Below are 21,883 nucleotides of genomic sequence, written 5' to 3'. Positions count from 1 at the left end.
GGGACCCTTTCTATTGTTGTCATTGTCACATGGATGCAACGAGAATTGCATATCTTCAAAAGCGCAAATGTACACGGCTAAAAACACAAAACTTATCACAGCAGGCGCCGGCGTGTCTACCGGATTCGCTTTGATGGGGACGGGAAATGTTTTGAATATTATATGCAGCCTGCCTAGATTTGGGCGCGAAATGCGTCAAATGAATGTCACTCGGATGCACGTCCGCGAGTGGGCGACTTTTGACATGAGTTTCTCCGTTTGTGCAAAAATGTGATAAATTGCGAATCATCTTATGAGCCTTTTGGATTATTATTAGCTTTTAATAGGTTGTAAGGCCAACAGAAACGTGCTGAAGTACGTATTGAGTTACGCTCGGAATATATAAAAGGAGCAATGCCTCCATCGACAAACACACGTCTCCTCATACAGTAACTCTCAAAAGTAAATGTATATGTATGTATATTATGCAACGTTAAAATTAATCTTCTTGTTAAGCTCGTGATTGTTACACCGTGGTTAATCATATTTTTTGAAATTGTTCAGAACACCAAGTGAATAAAGTTTTTGATTACAAAGTTATTAACTCTCAAAATATGTACAGGTCAATAATAGATCCAGCCACATTCTGATGGTTAATGGTCCTGAGCAAAATTCTCGCCTGGAATCGAATAGCCGAGATCTCGGTTAACATTCTATTGCGAAATCTCGTCAGTTTAGATCTAGATGACATAAATCGAGATTAGATTACTTTGTTGTTCCACAATGAACAAGGTGACTTTTTTCTTTTCTGGTACTTAGTAGATACGCTTGGCATGCACTAACTAAAAACTCTCCATCAGCCATAGAACGGCAAGTCGTCGGTCCAAAAGTAGGCCATGCGGTTCTGGTCAGCGCCGAACGATGTCGATAATCGAGGGGTTCACATAGCGAGCTTTTTTGCATTTTGTATCATTCTGCTTCCGGTGCAAAAGGTGATCAAAAATGAATTTATGTTTGCATATTTCTAGGACTGATGAATGTGGATTTTTTGTGTTTAATACAATTTATCAATTTATAGCACGTAATGTTTTGTCTTTGTGGCATAATTTCGTTGCTTTAAATTGGACAGAAATCATTTCGATAACACATGCAAATTTCATTATATTCAGAACTTCAAATATCAACGGTTTTCAATTATTAGAAACATCACTGCCGTGTATCCCCTTGGGTGACGATGCCGTGTGTCGATAGTCGCGGTTCGATGCCCACACCACGTGATGATGGAGCAGGAATCTGTCGTTTCCACGTACCCATCCTGGCTGACACATTCTATCATCGGGAGTCATCGCATATCCGCTCATTATCGGAAAAGGCCTGCCTGTGTCTGCCTAACGGAGTGGCTGCCAATGGAGCACTCGAACCGAGATACGAGCATATCCAGGCTGGAGTGTGGGGGATACGGTGATGGCAACGGAATGATCATAAATCATTCTGCACAGTGCCGTACATGTATTGATGTCACTGTCCCACAACGGTGCAGTAGTGTTTCGCTTTATCGGTCGCACCAACCGAACCACATGGTAGCAGGTACCGGAAGGCACTGCCAGTGAGATCAGTGCGTTAACTGTGCAGCGTTGATTTTCAGCGGATGGCTACAATGGAATTTGGCAACGGAAATCCTACCTATGAACCTGGACAGGTTAGCAGGAGCTTGCAGGTTTATCAGTTCCCACCAAATCTGCTTTTTATGTAATCTGCGTGTGGCTGTAACATGTAAATATGTGAGAATAAATTTAATAATCTGAACCAGCATTTCCTCTTTGTTCATTTAAATTAAGAGAAATGTTAGTTTTACAATTATGTTCGGCACTATGGAGCGGGAAAGTTCGAACTGTTACGAACAGTATTATTCCCTCATCCCCATGAAAACCGCTTTGCACTTTACCTTCCATTCAACACTCCTACACTGCTTCTATATGCATAATTTTCTTATGTTTGCCTGGGTTTTAATCTTCCGCAACTCGGTTCAACTTTCATAACACGAGAACTCGCGTGTTGTAAAAAGTACAACAGTCCTAGAATCCGTTATAATGAAGCCAATTCAAATGATATCAACGTGATTTTTTCGAAAAAATAATAAAGGGGATATATTCTCTCATTGAGGACATTTTTTAGGTCCAATGGATTTTTTGCTGGTCCTCCGGAAGATCCGGAACCAACGGAACACCGGTGAAAATAGTCCATCTTCACCATAAATGGCGCAATGTTTCTTATAAGAATTCTAAAAACTCTAAAAAACGGGGCCCTATGAGTCAAGAAAAAAATTGATTTAGAATTCTCCCACTGAGCGGCGCTAGTGTACATGAAAATACCAGTTTGGTTCGATATCTCGAGATCTACGGGATTTGGGAAATTTCCGTCTTCCACAAAGTTGTTCGAGGATTGGAAACCAATATGTTGAGAAATTGTTAAGTTCATAATTCAGCCGTAAGGCGGCGCTAGGGTATATGAGCTATTAGTTTGGTTAGATATCTCGGGATCTGTGGGAATTAGAAAGTTGCCGTCTTCTACAAAGTTTTTCGAGGATTGGAATCCAATATGTTGAGAAGCTAATTAGTTTGAAATTCATCCGCAATGTGGCGCTACTGTATATGAGAGATCAGTTTGGTTTGATATCTCAGGATCTATTGGTTTTGGAAAGTTGCCATTTTCTATAAAATTGTTCGAGCATTGGAAACCCATATGTTGAGAAACTGTTTAGTTCAGTATTGAGCCGTAAGGCGGTGCTAGTGTATAGTGTATGAGAGATCAGTTTGGATCGATATCTCGGGATCTATTGGTTTTGGAAAGTTGCTATTTTCTATAAAGTGGGATTTAGTAAATCACCGTTTTCTACAACGTTGTTCGAGTACAGAGAACCAATATGTTGAGAAACTGAATAATTTATAATTCATCCGCAAGGAGTCGTTACTGTATATGAGAGATCAGTTCTGTGGGATTTAGAAAGTTGCCGTCTTCTACAAAGTTGTTCGAGGATTGGAAATCAATATGTTGAGAAGCTAATTAGTTTAGAATTCATCCGCAAGGTGGCGCTACTGTATATGAGAGATCAGTTTGGTTCGATATTTCAGGATCAATTGGTTTTGGAAAGTTGCTATCTTCTATAAAGTTGTTCGAGCGTTGGAAACCAATATGTTGAGAAACTGTTAAGTTCAGAATTAAGCCATAAGGCGACGCTAGTGAATATGAGAAATCAGTTTAGTTCGATATTTCGGGATCTGTGAAATTTAGAAAATTGCCGTCATCAACAAAATTGTTCGAGGACTGTAAACCAATATGTTGAAAAACAGAATAATTTAAAATTCATCCGCAAGGAGGTGCTACTGCATATGAGATATCAGTTCTTCGATATCTTGGGATCTGGGGGATTTAGAAAATTGCTGTTTTCTACAAAGTTGTTGGGGATTGGAAACAGATTGGAAAAAATATGATGAAATATTGTGAAGTATAAAATTCATCCGTAGAGTAGTGATAGTACATGTGAGACCACCAGTTTGGTTATATAACCCCGGATCTGTGATATTAGAGAGTGACCGTCTTCTTCACAGCTGCTCGAGGATGAAAACCGTTATTCTAAAAAATGGTTTAGTTTGGATTACATCCGCTGGGTGGTGATATATGGATCAACCAGTTTTGTTAGATGTCGCAGGATATTTAAAACAGCCGTCATTTACAGTTATTTGGGATTTGAAAACCAATGTGTTCAGAAAAGTGTGTCATATAACTACCGTTTCTGCCTCATACACAGGATGCCTTGGGTTCGATCTCAGGCCCATTTCATTCGCCTACTTTGTATCTTTTTGTATACTTCTCATACAGCAATCGCTAGAACAGGAAATGGATTTCCGTAGCGTTTCCATTTCAATCCTGTACCTTCAACTTGACTAGTCTAACAGTCAACTGTTAGTATTGGAAATGCAGGAAAAACTTATTTCTTACATCCAATTAGAATTCCGTATTTTGCGTTCCTATCACATCCCAACAAAGTTTTTTGGCTGAAATAGCTTCTTTTTGGCCAAATAAGACCAATATCTCTCGAATTTCTAATGTGGTTATTATCATCAATGACTACTATTTAGGTATTATTATGATAGAATTCATTATTCATTTGTTTGCATAGTACATATATTTTTGGGCTATTATTATACCTTTGGCGAAGGTGGATAACTCTATACAATATTTGATAGTAAAGAGCATTGACTAACTTCCTGGTCATTACCAGAAATGGTTTAGAAGAAAACCGTCAGAAATGGTTTAGAAAAATTCCGCTGCTCTAGGACGAACTTCACAAAATGACCATTTTTACGGATGTTCCGGATTTTCCGGAAGGCCGCCTGGTGGCCACTGCGGTCCTCGCAGAGTAGGAGCTGTGTATTAACTCGAATATCGCCGTCAGAAATGGTTTACAACAAAATGCGCTGCTCCAGTATAAACTTTTCAAAATTACCATTTTTACGGACGTTCCGAATTTTCCGGTCATAGCAGTGTGCCGGTCATAGCAGAAATGTGCTTTAGCTCAAACATCCCCATCAGAAATGGTTTAGAAAAAAATGCGCATGCTCGCGGACGAACTTTCCAGAACGACCATGTTTACGGACGTTCCGAGTTTTCCGGAAGGCCGTCTGGTGGCCACCTGCGGTCATAGCAGTGTGAGAAATGTGTTTTAGCTCAAACATCCCCATCAGAAATGGTTTAGAAAAACTTGCGCTGCTCGCGGACGAACTTTCCAGAATGGCCATGTTTACGGACGTTCCGGATTATAAGGAAGGCCGTCTGGTGGCCACCTACGGTTATAGTAGAGTAAGAACTGTGGAATATCTCCAAAATCACCATCAGATTTAGTTTAGAAAAAATTGCGCTGCCCTAGGACGAACTTCACAAAATGACTTTATTTTCGGGCGTTCCGGGTTTTCCGGAAAGCTGCCTGGTGGCCACCTGCGGTCATAGCAGCGCACAATAGGACAGCTTCATATAAAGGAGTGGCCAAAACTACCAAAAGGCCAATTTTCGATTTTGGCGAGTAAAATGTGATGAATACACAGCTTATAACCTATATTTTTATAATCAGAACGGTTTTTATTTTTTAGATTTTTTAGGGAGGGGTGGGGGGCGTTCAAACTAGCCCCTCCTCAAAATGGTATTTTTTATGTTTTTTGGGAAAACGGGCAGCTTTGCCGTCTCAAAAGTAACATATTTATATATCGTTACAAAGCTCTTAAACAGATCGATGCAATAGGCTTGATAATGTAATAATAGCTTAGTCCAGAATTTAATTTTTAGTAGTTTTGTAAAAGCATATTTTACGCAGTATTTAACGAACAAAACAGTTTGGTTCCCCGCAATACCCCGCAGTAAAACATCATGCACTACACTATTGAACTCTTAAGCCTTGAAGACCATGAATAAAATTCTGCCCAAATTCAAGAGTAAGACGCATGAATTTAAAAAAAATGCCTATTTTTGCCTTTCTCGTGTACTAAGTATACGTAGAAGCTATATGATCGCTCCAAAAGCATTTAAAAGAAAGCCCAAACACTCATAATATTGTATACCGATCGACTCAGTTCGACGAATTAAGGTGATTCCGTGTGTATGTGTGTGTAAATGTCTGTATGTATGTGAGCAAAAATTATCTTAACTATTTTTTATGCACTTACTCTTAACCGATTTACTCATTCGTCAGAGAACGTTGTTCTATTGCTTCCTAATAAAAACAGGCTGGATCGGACTATGGGCTCAAAAGTTATAGCATGACATGACATTTTAAGGGGGAGGGTTATGTCTTAACGTTGCGCCTAATTCAAGAAAAAATCAACTATTATATAAAATGCGTCACGCAGTGAGAAGGGAAGGGGTTCAAAATTTACAATTTTGACATTACTGCATTATAGAAGCGAATTATAGATTTAACCATAACGTGTCATAACGTGGTGGATGAGTAGTGTGTTAAATAACTCCTTGTTACAAGAGCTTTTTTATAATTATGAAAGAAATCCTAATGAAATATCAAATAAAATTCCATTTTGTTGATGTCATAATATGACGCTAATTGAATTGCTGGTTTAATAAGTTCTACTCGGTGAATTTTCAACACCAGAAGCTAATAGTGCTTTTTTGATCATTTTAGGAAAACTTTGTTGCTTCCATTTGTTTGTGACACGAATATACAGTTAAACCCTTTATATGACCAATAGTATTTTATCCAGCATCAAACGGGCTTATTGCAAGCCAAAAAAAGTGATAAAATTCCGTTGATTTTGTAGAATATGACAAAAATCGATACTATACCGAAAATTGGTCCCATACCCCATTGAAGGCTCAGAAAACATATTTTTCTTTTCTATCTATGTTTTTATGATGAATACCACCATTTATTGCAGGATTCATAATTTTGGCCAAAAATACCTTATTTTTTTCCTATTGTGCAGTGTGAGAAATGTGTTTTAGCTCAAACATCCCCATCAGAAATGGTTTAGAAAAAATTGCGCTGCTCTCAGATGAACTTTAGAAAATGACCATTTTTACGGACGTTCCGGATTATAAGGAGGCCCGTCTAGTGGCCACCTTCGGTTATAGTAGAGTAAGAACTGTGGAATATCTCCAAAATCGCCATCAGAAATGGTTTAACAAAAATTGCGCTGCTCTAGGACGAACTTCACAAAATGACCATTTTTACGGACGGTCATAGGTGAGTGAGAACTGCGAATTAACTCCAAGGTTATTATCAGAAATGATATAGAATAAATCGCGTTACTTTAGAATGAATTGTTAATAAAATAAATGAATAATTCATTACTGGTCACTATTCACAGTGCACCTGAGCCTTCTATTTAGCTATGTTTACCCGAGCCTTCTATCGAATCTCTTTTATTATCTTTTCAATTGATGAAGAACTAATTTTATGAGGAATACTTGGCGGTTTGGTGCAAATTGGTCAACTTACTAAAAAGTTATCTCATTTTTACTCAATGTGTTGTACCTTTTACAACGGTGCGAGTCCCGGAAGGTTAAGAGTGACTATAGTTACGCATAGTGGGGGGCTTCCAGTTATTAACTGTGGATATTCTAAACCTTGTTACCATTCATGCATTTGTATACCAAGTGATTTGTACAAATACTTTGTTCCCAGAGAAGTCGAGAAAATGTTTTGGTCCGAACGTGGTTTTAACTCATTCATGATCAGCTTTGTATTTATGCGCCAGATTCGAGAGTTATATATTAATGCTTCCTGTTTCCGCGAATCTATCCGATTTTAAGAGCTTGGTGGCTTAGCCCTACTTTATAATTTATAACCAGTTTACTTTCAAACCATTCTTTTTCGGTCCCGTTTTGATTTCTGTCACACAAAATTACGCCACCGCACTGGTTCTGTTTTCTTTGCTTCCTTGGCCATTTTATTGACCCCCTCTCTCTGGGTGTAGCGCACTTCGTTCGGTTTCAATATTAAATACGAGCAAGCTGAATATGGAAAATTGTCATAACTTTTTTTTCTTAGCTGGTACCTACGGTACTTCCAAATTGTGGCACAGATGGTTAGGTGGGGGCGTTACTGAATTTTATTATTCTTCAGCACGGGGGTGTGTAGCTTGATTGTTGCCGTTGATAATGGGATATCGTTGTATTTAACAGTATTTTGCTTAGGCGAATCATAAGCTTGGACATTTTATTGTCGCCAGAACGGAAAAAGGTAGAATGAAATCAAAGCTTGGTTGAAGTAAACTTGGTTGGAACGGAATCGAATGACAAAAGATTCAATTTGAACAAATACTTTGCGATCTTTTAGGAAGAGCTTTTTGTTTAATATTTCTTTAGCAATTTTTAGCAATATAAACTATAATCACTGTCTTTGTCAGTTTGACGGCCCACGGAGAATGATTTATTAGCAACCGACCGATTGTTCTATTTGATAGAGCTTTTACGCTAGCCATTAATTTGATGAGGGATGATCCGACGCTGACGTATTTTGCATAAGAAACATGCATGTATAAACATCTCCTCGGTTCGTCTAGCTGAAATTGAAATTGAGTGGGAATACTTACGTCCTCCCTGGCCTAGCTGTATGAGGCACGCTTGAAGGTGGCTGGGTTCGATGTAAAAGATGAATTATTGCTTACAGGTCGTCGTTTATTGATATCTTCGGGTCTTATTAATGTACATAACTATTTGTATAGAATTTCAACATTCCGGATGTCATACATTGATACATGATACATTCCTAATAGTTTCATAACTTTCTTTTCAGATGTTTTAACTCACATTACGTTGAATTTGATATTGCTGCCAAACGAACCACAAGCCACAACTGCAACAAAGTTACAATCATTTGAAGCAAGCCAAACGGGAATCACCAACTAACCAGCAAGCCACAAGGACCACCAATAGAGACGGGTACTAATCAACAGAAAGTGCAAAAAAAAAACCAAAACCGAAGGGCCATGCGAACTTTGTTGCCCTGCATTGAATGCGAAGAATAGATTCCGTTTGTGGGGCCAATAATTGCTGCAACATTGTGTGCTGCGAGTGGATTGATACCAACTAGCGCATTTAGCACACGACAGGACAATGGAGCGGAAACTGCTGTACGCGTTCCGGGGGTGGATTGCATTCGTGGCCTTCATGGACCTGGGGACGGCCGTTCGATGCTACATCGAACGGAGGAGCTTTCTGGGCGATCACTCCGAGACGCAGTTCATTGAAGGTAATTTTTGACGAAACATAGTCTTATTAAAATTATTTGTCTTATATATATGAGCAACAGATGTGGTTAGCGAATTTGTTTATACACTTAAATGCATAAAATAAAAGTAATATTGTGTCCTAATTTTATTGTAACAAAATGATCACCTCGGTCAAGGATGTTATCGATCATTCAGTAATTTGCGTTCGATCATTTAGTAGTTTGTCAATATCTCATTCCAGAAGCTGAATTTTAATATGTGATGTGTGGTGTACTTCTAGTGTGAAGGTTTTTCTCGGTCCTCGGTATCTGTTGCGAATGGCAAACAGATCAAAGTATTGAGGAAAAAACTAGTTTATTAATCAACTCAATTTGCTGATGATATAATGTTGTTGAGCTTAGAAAAAATTAACAAAAGGACGATTTCATGTTTCAGACGAACGGAGTGCCTTTTCAGTTTTCATACAACAAAATTGGTCAAATTCTAATTAATGGCCTCCCAGTTCACTAGCTGTACATACTTTTTTTATTTGTTTTAGTCGTGCGTGATACATGCTGACGAAAATACAGGAGCATAATGTGTCTACTTTTGGCCCAGTTCATAGACGGTACTCTTCGTGCCGATGGCGAAGGGTATGAAAAATATTTAAAGCTGGTCACAAAGGTTGATTGAAAACAATGACTAATAAAATCCGAATAGCTGATGTGAAATAATCAAAGCTTGAATGTGTATGAGATATATTACGTATTACGAAACAAAACCGTCCCTAATTGACTGTGCGACTATGTAATTATAAAAGCGAACGCATGGTGCTTTGTTCCTAACTAAATGTCAGCTAGCAGGTGTGTTGGCTTCGAGAGTTTTTGCGCATCACCATCATTTGAATGGAACCGGAGTGGGTCGGACAGATGGGGGATTTTCATCATGCTTTTTGCTATGCGTCCCTGTGGCTCACTGTGGTCAAGTGATAAAATAACTTCATGTCTGTTAACCGTTGACCTCAATCTGCTTGATGAAAGTGTTGACAATTCAGCAGTTGAATTCAACTCATTGTCACTCATTTTTGTAAGAAAAAACATGTTTGAGATAAATGTTGGATCCGAGCTCCATTTTTTTTTTGGAAATTGATTAAAATCACATAATGTGAAGAAAAAGTGAAATCTGAAAACTCAATTTCAGCACTATTCGTGACAGCTTTTTCCACAGGTTTGAGTTATTTCCATTCTTATTTTCTATTATAGTAAACATTGATCAAATTAATCGATAAAGGTAATAAAGTTTGTATGGAATTTGAAAAACCGTAAATACCACAACAGTATCTCTTTTAGGTAAACTGCAAATGTTGCAAAAATATAAGAAGTGGTGTATTAACTAATTATTATTATTATTGTTAAGTTTAACGGGTGCCCACTAAATAGCCGGAATGGAAAAAAATGGCTCGGGAAGAAAACTACAAAGAGGTACAGTTCAATCTGATATACGCTGTATAAAGAGTTGGCCTCAGTTTTTAAACTTAGATTAACGAATAGCATATGGTCCGTGATTTGCCGTGTGGCGTAGTTTAACCTTACAGGTATCACATGACCGCTGGACGGCTGCTATTTCCAGATGATGCTTGTGATCCCACAGTGCTTCCCTGACCGTTATTAACACTAGGATTGATTCGCTAAAAAAACTTACGCGGATACATTCGTGCAGAAAATCGTTGTAAGTTTTCAACCGATTTTCTCAGTTTTTTCACCAACCTCTTAGCCATCTCTTCTAGTTTCTGGACATTGCAAAATATTGTATCTAGAGGTGTTCAAATTTTCACTAGTGCTGTAGGAGTAAAGCAACGGATTTAGAAAAATGCGATTTTGGAGATATACTTATATTTCATTACCAAAAATGATATCTATTCATATAGTGATGATGGAAATGATAAAATAACAAATAAAAGACATCGCCTGGAACATAAGAACACATTTTGAGCATCCCTACTATGCATACGATGATAATTCGGTACCTTTAGGAACCACTTTATACCACACGATGTATAAAGCTGCAGAAAATTTTTTCAAGCATGTTGTGTACTGTGAACTTGTAAAAATAAATGTAAACTATATACGAAACATGTGTGACAATAAATTATGATGTTCTAGGATCTCCGAACTGTACTGGAATTTGAATCAAATGGTCTACCGAATCAACCAAGGCTTCCATGATGCCCCCAGCCGCAGTATCAACCCAATTATGTCCTCTGAGTATTTGTCTTTCATTTGCGTCTCAAATCCAAACATATGAGATGTTGTAAGATCTCCAAATTGTCCTGGAGTTTGAATCAAATGGTCTACCGAATCAACCAAGGCTTCCATGATGTCCCATACCGCGGTATCAACCCAATTATGTCCTCCGAGTATCTATCTTTCACTTGCGTTTCTAATCCAGGCATTTTAGATGTAAGATGTAAGATGTAAGTTGTAAGATCTCCAAATTGTCCTGAAGATTGAGCAAAATGGTCTATCGAATCAACCAAGGCATCCATGATGTCCTCAGCCGCGGTGTCAACCCAATTATGTCCTCCGAGTATTTATCTTTCACTTGCGTCTCAAATCCAGGCATTTGAGTTGTTGTAAGATCTCCAAATTGTCCTGGAGTTTGAGTAAAATGGTCTATCGAATCAACCAAGGCTTCCATGATGTCCTCTGCCGCGGTATCACCCCAATTATGTACTCCGAGTATTTGTCTTTCACTTGCGTCTCAAATCCAGGCATATGAGATGTTGTAAGATCTCCAAATTTTCTTTCAGTTTGAATCAAATGGTCTACCGAATCAACCAAGGCTTCCATGATGTCCCATACCGCGGTATCAACCCAATTATGTCCTCCGAGTATTTATCTTTCACTTGCGTTTCTAATCCAGGCATTTTAGATGTTGTAAGATCTCCAAATTGTCCTGAAGTTTGAGTAAAATGGTCTATCGAATCAACCAAGGCATCCATGATGTCCTCAGCCGCGGTGTCAACCCAATTATGTCCTCCGAGTATTTATCTTTCACTTGCGTCTCAAATCCAGGCATTTGAGTTGTTGTAAGATCTCCAAATTGTCCTGGAGTTTGAGTAAAATGGTCTATCGAATCAACCAAGGTTTCCATGAAGTCCCCAACCGCGGCAACAACCCAATTATGTCCTCTGAATATTTGCCTTTCACTTGCGTTGCAGTTTCAGGCAATTGAGTTGTTGTAAGATCTCCAAATTGTCCCGGTATGAGTAAAATGGTCTATCGAATCAACCATGGCTTACATGATGTCCCCAGACGTGGTTTTAACCCAGTTATGTCCTACGAGTATTTATATTTTACTTCCGTCTCAAATCCAGGCAATTGAGATGTTGTAAGATCCCCATGTTTTCCTGGAGTTTGAGTAAAATGGTCTACCGAATCAACCAAGGCTTCCATGATGTCCCCAGATACGATATCAACTCTTTTATGTCCTTCGAGTATTTGTATTTCACTTGCGTCTCAAATCCAGGCATATGAGATGTTGAAAGATATCCAAATTGTCCTGGAGTTTGAAACTAATGGCCTACCGAATCAACGAATGCTTCCATAATATCCCCAGCCGCAGTTTCAACACAATTATGTCCTCCGAGTATTTGTCTTTCACTTGCGTCACAAATCCAGACATATCATATGTTGGAAGATCTCCAAAGTATTCTGGAGTTTACATCAAATGGTCTATTGAATCAACCAAGGCTTCCATGAAGTCCCTAGCCACGGTATCAACTCAATTACGTCCCCCGAGTATTTTACTTTCTCGTGCGTCACAAATCCAGACATATGAGATGTTGTAAAATCTCCAAATTGTCCTGGAGTTTGAATCAAATGGCCTACCGAATCAACCAAGGCTGCCATGATGTCTTCAGCCACGATATCAACGCAATTTAGTGGACATAATTGTTTTGAAATTACTTTCCAAATGAACCATGACTTGCAAATCAACCCTACCTTGAAATATGTCTCCAGCAGATGTTTTTATCCAATCTTCCGAGCCCATGCACATGTTTGGCCCTGGATGTGGATCAAGTTGTCTGTCAATCAAATCAACCTCGCCTGGAACTATGTCTCCAGCGAAGGTATGTATCTAATCATGTCTTCCGAGCTCATGCACACGTTTAGTCGAGTCAAGTACGAGACACTAAAGAAGGCCTCGCATATCTGGTAAGTTACAATTAAAAATTGTCTTATGACAAGTGATTACCCAAATCATGCAGCTAGGGATGACAGTGTACCGGAGTGTGAGATTTCTGCTGCCGTGATTGGTCCTACGTAGTACTTAACGTACTCCTCCCAAAACAACACGCTTTACGATGCCTCTCTGAAATGTTTTCGGTTCCCTCATTTTCTCGATTCAAAGAGAAAAAACCGAAATAAACCAGGTAGTAAGTGATCTCTCCTTTCTTCCGTTTAACCAAAACACCAACCTTTTTGGATTGTTTCCCCATTCTCTTCATAACTTTTAAAAGCAATGACCGTCGACTAGAGTGTGCCAATTACAGAGGGATCACCCTTCTGAACTCGGCGTACACAATTCTTTCGCGTATTCTGTTTAACAGACTGACACCGCTAGAAGAGTCCTTCGTCAGCGAATACCAGGCAGGTTTTCGTGAGGGTCGATCAACGACGGATCAGATGTTCAGCCTGCGAATGATCATTGATGAATTCCGGGAGTACAACTTGCAGACTTACCAAAGTTCTTGATGGTGTATCGGGTAACCACCTCCTCCCCCTATTTTCTGGCGATAATGGACATCAATATGCTTGCCTATACGTTCCATTCTAGTGTCTTCTTCCGTTTACCTCGAGGACACCATTACTAGGACCTGATTGTACCAATATGATCAATGATGATCGGATTTAACGAGACGTGCCCGAAATTCGACTTCGACTGACAAAGTGGTGTTTATAAAATTTAAGTTTTTAGAGTAAAGTTTCATTACGACAAACATACACTGTCGGATGATTATAATAATAATAATAAAGAATAAACATCATAAATAAAGTACAACATCTCACATGCCTGGATTTGTAATGCAAGTAAAAGACAAATACTCGGAGGTCATAATTGGGTTGGTAGCGCGGCTGGGGACATCATGAAAGCTTTGGTTGATTCGATAGACCATTTGATTCAAACTCAAGGACAATTTGGAGATCTTACAACATCTCAATTGCTTGAGACTGCGACGCAAGTGAAAGACAAACATTCAGAGGACATAATTGAGTTGATGCCGCGGCTGGGGACTTCATGGAAGCTTTGGTTGATTCTGTTGACCATTTGATTTAAACTCAAGGACAATTTGGAGATTTCACAACATTTCAATTGCCTGAAACTGCGACGCAAGTGAAAGACAAATATTCAGAGGACATAATTGGGTTGATGCCGCGGCTGGGGACTTCATAAAAGCCTTGGTTGATCCGTTAGACCAGTTGATTCAAACTACAAAACAATTTGCAGATTTTACAACATCTCATATGCCTAGATTTAAGACGCAAGTGAAAGACAAATACAGTCCCTTCCCGATTTTGGCAACACGACCGGATTTTAATGTTGCCAAAATGGGGATGTTGCCAAAAACGGGATAAAAAATTTATACAAAATTTCAATTTTTTTTGTTTTCATGATTGATACTAAATATTTAGAATATGTACTGCAAAGTATGTGGAGTGGGTTTAAGTGATGCAATTATTTTAAGTGATGCATTATTCATATTATTCATAACTCGGAGAATGTAGTTCAAACAGATTTGAAAAAAGCTACAAGAATGGTAATCAAACGATAATGTAACAAATTAGCCAAGTTCAATACAAATTTAATAATAAACAATATTAGAAATTAACAATAGCGTCGGCCACGTCCTTACTAAAATTTGTGGAAATGTTTCTATTGTATAGTCGGGATTCGCTTGTTGGGATTTTAATACTTGGGTCACTTTTAAGTTGGGTCTCCGCTGGGTTCTGGCCCAACTAAAAAGCAACCGTACGTCAAAATTCAATGTAAACACGGAAAACGGGAATGGGCATCCCTGGACATCATTTGTGATGTTCAAGTCGAAATAAACGTGTTCAAATGGCTGTCAGTTGACCCAACTAAAAAACCGAATTCGTTAGTTGGTCCGAGGTCGTGGCCCAACCAGCGAATCGCGACTGTAGTTCATTGAAGTGCTGACTTTCGCTGACATTATGGAAAAAATGAACACAAGGCATAAGACATTCCATTGTTTTAGAAAATGGTAATAGAAATCTGCATTCTGAGTATCTCAGTATCCAAATTGTGTAAAAACAAATCCCTTTGCACTAGTCGGTCTCCTAGCACTCAACCCGGGAATATTTTAGGCGGCGATGATTGATCCATAAGCACAATGTGCTCACTGCAGGCCATCGCACTCCAGTTCTCCATGCACTACTTTCATTATTATAACTTTGAAAAGATGGAAGAATCCTACATCAGAATGAAGAGGGAAGTAAAGCATTACTGTCGAACTGTTGACAAACATGCTTGAATCAAAAGGCTCGTTATGCAATTGACACATCAGGAAACTGGAAAAGCTCATAGTGTTCTGATATTAATCGTCAATTCAAAACAATAGGACTCTTTGAAATACAATTATTGCTTATTGTCTATACGTAAATGCAGCAGAAAGACTGATAAAATGATAAAATGACAGTTTCTCGACTGATATCAGAAAAGAGGCACATAATGAGCATAACGACTTGATGGCTATATAGCGCATATAGAAATCGCACTAGCAATCAGAGCTTAAAATATCCATTTTCATGAAGCAACTTCAGTCCGAATTTTGACAAACATCGCATGAATATTCAAAACATAGAATGACATAGTCAGACGACTACTCCACCAACTCATTCATTCGGCTGTCACGGAGTGTGCTTACTATATGCAGAAAAAAGCATAATTAGCATTGTTTATGTTGATGTTCACCGTTGAAAGTGTCTCGTGGATGAAAATCGGATGCAGCTCCATGTAATAAATTACTTTACTCATTTGAAACCTGTTCAGATTTCAGATAATTTATCAATTTGTAAAATGTGCATAAATATTCAATGACTAATATTCAGCCGACTATGATATGTCTGGAAGTGAACTGACAAGTGAAGAGCGGTGGTCTTCACCACAAAATTTCGATTATTTTACACTCTGCTAGCAATTAAATGTACTGGGGCTTGCTTGCTCCTGGATCACTTATGAAGTATCGGTTGCATTGTGATGTAAACAGCGGGCTTCGCCTAATAGGTGTTGTACTATGTACAATGGTGTGAGTCAGCTTGTCGACGACAAAATCAGTGAAAATGCCAAAAAATACGACATTCTACGGTGGGCTGGTTAGATTAGGGTAGTGTGGATAGGGACATGGAAAACGTGAATAAAAAGAGCAGAAAAGTTTCAATAGAAATTGTTTGCAATGAGCGGTGATACGAGTGGTGATTCATTTTTTTCAATGAAAGTGCCCACTATTCGTACAAAGCCCATAATACGCATATAAACCTTAATGATATTCACTTTTGATTTTGTTTATCCTATAACATATTAATATAAAGGTTGTAACTCTAAAAAGTAATAAAAAACATGTTTTTGAAGTTGTTGCCAAAATCGGGAAGAAAATGTTGCCAAAAACGGGTGTTGCCAAAATCGGGGGTAGACAAAAACGGGTGTTGCCAAAATCGGGATGGGACTGTATCCGGAGTACATAATTGGGGTGATACCGCGACAGAGGACATCATGGAAGCCTTGGTTGATTCGATAGATCATTTTGCTAAAAATCCAACACAATTTGGAAATCTTACAATATCTCAAATGCCTGGATTTGAGACACAAGTGAAAGATAAATACTCGGAGGACATAATTGGGTTGATACCGTGGCTAGGGGCATCATGGATGCCTTCGTTGATTCGATAGACCATTTTACTCAAACTCTAGGGCAATTAGGAGATCTTACAACATCTCAAATGCCTGGATTTGAGATGCAAGTGAAAGATAAATACTCGGAGGACATAATTGGGTTCATACTGCGACTGAGGACACCATGGAAGCCTTGGTTGATTCGATAGACCATTTTGTCTCAAACTCCAGGGCAATTTAGAGTTCTTACAACATCTTAAATACCTGGATTTGAGATGCAAGTGAAAGACAAATACTCGGAGGACATAGTAGGGTTTATACTACGGCAGAAGACACCATGGAAGCCTTAGTTGATTCGATAGACCATTTTACTCAAACTCCAGGACAATTTGGAGATCTTACAACAACTCAAATGCCTGGATTTGAGACGCAAGTGAAAGATAAATACTTGGAGGACATAATTGGGTTGATACCGCGGCTGGGGACATCATGAATGCCTTCGTTGATTCGATAGACTATTTTACTCAAACTCCAGGGCAATTTGGAGATCTTACAACAACTCAAATATCTGGATTTGAGATGGAAGTGAAAGACAAATACTCGGAGGACATAATAGGGTTCATACTACGAGAGACGACATCATGGAAGCCGTGGTTGATTCGATAGACCATTTTACTCAAACTCCAGAACAATTTGGAGATCTTACAACATCTTAAATGCCTGGATTTGAGACGCAAGTGAAAGATAAATACTCGGAGGACATAATTGGGTTGATACTGCGGCTGGGGGCATCATGGAAGCCTTGGTTGATTCGGTAGACCATTTGATTCAAACTCCAGGACAATTTGGAGATCTTACAACATCTCATATGTTTGGATTTGAGATGCAAGTGAAAGACAAATACTCGGAGGACATAATTGGGTTGATACTGCGGCTGGGGGCATCATGGAAGCCTTGGTTGATTCGGTAGACCATTTTACTCAAACTCCAGGACAATTTGGAGATCTTACAACATCTCATGTTTGGATTTGAGATGCAAGTGAAAGACAAATACTCGGAGGACATAATTGGGTTGATACTGCGGCTGGGGGCATCATGGAAGCCTTGGTTGATTCGATAGACCATTTTACTCAAACTTCAGGACAATTTGGAGATCTTACAACATCTCAAATGGCTGGATTTGAGACGCAAGTGAAAGATAAATACTCGGAGGACCTAATTGGGTTGATACTGCGGCTAGGGGGCATCATGGATGCCTTGGTTGATTCGGTAGACCATTTGATTCAAACTCCAGGACAATTTGGAGATCTTACAACAGCTCATATGTTTGGATTTGAGATGCAAGTGAAAGACAAATACTCGGAGGACATAATTGGGTTGATACTGCGGCTGGGGGCATCATGGAAGCCTTGGTGGATTCGGTAGACCATTTGATTCAAATTCCAGTACTGTTCGGAGATCCTAGAACATCATAATTTATTATATCACATGTTTCGTGTAGTTTACATTCATTTTAACAAGTTCAAAGTAGACAACATGCTTGAAAACATTTTCTGAAGCTTCATACATCGTGTAGTATAAAGTGGTTCCTAAAGGTACCGAATTATCATCGTATGCATAGTAGGGATGCTCAAAATGTGTTCTTATGTTCCAGGCGATGTCTTTTATTTGTTATTTTATCATTTCCATCATCACTATATGAATAGATATCTTTTTTGGTAATGAAATATAAGTATATCTCCAAAATCGCATTTTTCTAAATCCGTTGCTTTACTCCCACAGCTCTAGTGAAAAATTGAACACCCCTAGATACAATATTTTGCAATGTCCAGAAACTAGAAGAGATGGCTAAGAGGTTGGTGAAAAAACTGAGAAAATCGGTCGAAAACTCACTGAGATATAGCCATTTGAAAATTTAGTTACAACGATTTTCTGAACAAATGAAGCCTAGTGTTAACAAAAAAAATCTCCATCAAAACTAATACCTGGAGTTGAATTCTGGAGCTATACTGCATCTCTGGGTGAAATTTTAAAAAAATCTTAGGGCCCGTTTTGGAGTTACGTCCTTTTGAAGACGTAACTGCATGATATCGAAGAAAATCAATATAATATCTCGTCAAATGCATTTTTCTAAACTTCCAAATAGTTAAGGAATAAAAGTAGTATGCTGATATACCAGTTGTATACTATAATGATGTACCAGCTTTTATTTAATGTATTAAAAACAGTATGCGTATCCCAAACGAACATGTGTTGTTTATTAAAAATGGTATCGATAACGGAGCGAGGTTATCAAAATAACACTCTCCCTGGTTTCAATAAACCCAGATCAAATCAAAATTTCAAAATCTAAAATTCGTACATTTAGAGCTAGTGGTGACAATCTGCTACAAGTGCTGTCTTTGTATCCATAGTTGCCTGAAACATTCGAACCGTGTTGATATGGAACAGGTTCTTAAAGTTAAACGATTTTGAGTACGTTATTACAGGTTCGGTAAGACGCGCGGCTACAAAGCCATGCCAGACCATGCTGAGGGTGGCTGGGTTCGATTCCCGGTGCCGGTCTAGGCAATTTTCGGATTGGAAATTGTCTCGACCTCCCTGGGCATAAAAGTATCATCGTGCTAGCCTCATGATATACGAATGCAAAAATGGTAACATGGCTTAGAAACCTCACAGTTAATAACTGTGGAAGTGCTTAATGAATACTAAGCTGCGAGGCGGCTCTGTCCCAGTGTGGGGATGCAATGCCAGTAAGAAGAAGAAGAATTACAGGTGACCATAAGTTTATAAACCTGATAATAGGAATAATAGCTTATTCCTAAGTAAATCCATGTCCACAACGCGAGGCCGAGAAACACTTGAGAGCGGCGTTTCCAGGACTACTGGAAATATGCATGAGGATTGTGGTTCTAATAAAAATTGAAAAAGTAAAATATTAAACGCAGTCTAAAAACGAACTGGGCAGATTCATGGATTTAAGGAGTAGGGTTATGTCTGACACCTTAAAGGTTCCTTAAGCGTACAAACGGCTTCACTGGGCATACCACGATCTTCTGCATGCTGCGCTTTTTGAGAAAGTTTGTTGACATAAGTATGGATGGAGCTTTAGTACAGAACAAATTGGGTTACTGTTTCTTGAATACATTACGTGTCATATCTATTAAAACAGAGAATTGAAGTGTAAATAGCGTTGTTTATCATTTTTGTAATTTTTTCAGCAGTCAGTCAGCATGCACGAGAGCATTAAAAAATGACACAGATCCGTTAAAAGCATCCATTTCGCGAAAATTATTGGTAAATATATGAACAGTGACGGGAAATGCCATTTCGATGTCATGGAACTAATTTGTTAATAACTTTATTCACATTATTATTTATTTATTCAGACTAAGGCTGAAGTGGCTTGTGCGGAATATAAGAGTCTTCTCCATTCGGCTCGGTCCATGGCTACACGTCGCCAACCATGCAGTCTACGGAGGGTCCGCAAGTCATCTACCACCTGATCGATCCACCTTGCTCGCTACGCACCTCGCCTTCTTGTGCCCGTCGGATCGTTGTCGAGAACCATTTTCACCGGGTTACTGTCCGACATTCTGGCTACGTGCCCGGCCCACCGCAGTCGTCCGATTTTCGCTGTGTGAACGATGGATGGTTCTCTCAGCAGCTCATACAACTCGTGGTTCATTCGCCTCTTCCACGTACCGTCCGCCATCTGCACCCCACCATAGATTGTACGCAGCACTTTCCTTTCGAAAACTCCAAATGCGCGTTGGTCCTCCACGAGCATCGTCCTCTTCCTATCATGTACTTCGTCTTCGACGTGTTGATGACTAGTCCGATCCGCTTAGCCTCCCTCTTCAGTCTGATGTAGGCTTCCTCCATCTTCTCATAGTTACGTGCCATAATATCTATGTCGTCGGCGAAGCCAAATAGCTGGACGGACTTATTGAAAATTGTACCACTCGTGTTAATCCCTGCTCTTCGTATTACCCCTTCCAAAGCAATGTTGAATAGCAGACACGAAAGACCATCACCTTTCCGTAACCCTCTGCGGTTTTCGAAGGGACTCGAGAATGCCCCTGAAACTACGCACATCACCCGATCCATCGTTGCCCTGTTGCCAGTTTATCCGGAAATCCGTGTTCGTGCATTAGCTGCCATAGCTGGTCCCGATCGATTGTATCATATGCGGCTTTGAAATCGATGAATAGATGATGTGCGGGCATGTTATATTCGCGGCATTTCTGCAGTACTTGGCGAATGGCGAACACCTAGTGGTGGAGCGTTCGCCCTTGTAGGCGGCGTTCAGTAATGTGATTGCGCGGTAGTTGCTACAATCCAGCTTATCGCCCTTTTTGTAGATGGGACTCACGACACCTTCCATCCACTCTTGCGGCAAAACTCCTCCCAAATCTTGGCAGTGCAGCGCTCTAGCCAGTGCCTCACCACCGTGTTTAAATAGGTCTCCTGGTAGTTGGTCAACCCCAGGGGCTTTGTTGTTCTTCAGCCGGCCAATCTCCTCCTGGATTTCCTGGAGATCCGGAGCCGGTAAAATTATGTCCTGCGCGCGTTCTCTCAGGTCCATTACGCTCGTTTCAAATGTTGGTCTAGAATTGATGTTTTTGATAAAACTAATAATTGTTGATTACAGTTCGACTGGGGTGTTTATTGAAATATTTTGGCTTTTTCAGTCTGATATATTCAAACGGGTTTATATTTGCATTATTTATTTATTTGAAGAGCTGTACTTCTATGAACCTACGCCGAATGGAGTATCCTTCTCCACTGGACTCGATCCTGGGCCAATCGCTTCCAGTCGCCCTGAACATTGAGCGCCCTAAGGTCCTCTTCAACTGCAAAAAGCCATCGTGTACGCGGCCTTCCACGAAGCCTGCGGCCTCTTCCGGGTTCTCTACTAAATATTATCTTCGCTTGACGTTCTTCCGGCATACGAACAACGTGACCAGCCCACCGTAGTCTGCCGTGTTGTATAAGCTTAATAATATCCAGCCCTTTATACACCTGGTACAATTCGTGATTCATGCGACGCCGCCAGATACCGTTCTCCTGTTTACCGCCGAGTATTGTCCGCAGCACCTTACGCTCAAACACTCCGAGAGCACTCCGATCAGCCTCCTTTAACGTCCATGTCTCATGGCCGTATAAAGCCACCGGAAGAATCAGAGTAGTATACAGCGCGAGTTTTGTTTTCGTTTGCAGACAACGGGACTTAAGCTGGTTACGAAGTCCGTAATAAGCCCTATTTGCAG

The 21,883-nt window shown here is 39.6% G+C and overlaps 1 protein-coding gene across 3 annotated transcripts in view; it reads left to right on the top strand.

Moving 5' to 3' along the window:
• The window catches only part of LOC134225693 (uncharacterized), a 116,184-nt gene that overhangs the window by 68,939 nt on the left and 25,362 nt on the right, over nucleotides 1-21,883 (top strand). For all 3 annotated transcript variants that reach the window (XM_062705983.1, XM_062705993.1, XM_062706000.1), the window contains one exon: nucleotides 8,282-8,737. In XM_062705983.1, coding sequence (XP_062561967.1) covers nucleotides 8,602-8,737 — 136 coding nt within the window. In that variant the 5' untranslated portion in view covers nucleotides 8,282-8,601. The remainder of the gene's footprint in view (nucleotides 1-8,281; nucleotides 8,738-21,883) is intronic.

This window comes from Armigeres subalbatus, chromosome 1 (assembly GCF_024139115.2).
Source record: "Armigeres subalbatus isolate Guangzhou_Male chromosome 1, GZ_Asu_2, whole genome shotgun sequence".
Classification (NCBI taxonomy): domain Eukaryota; kingdom Metazoa; phylum Arthropoda; class Insecta; order Diptera; family Culicidae; genus Armigeres; species Armigeres subalbatus.
The sequence above is the reverse complement of the archived record's forward strand: the minus strand, read 5'-3'. Positions and strand labels throughout refer to the sequence as shown.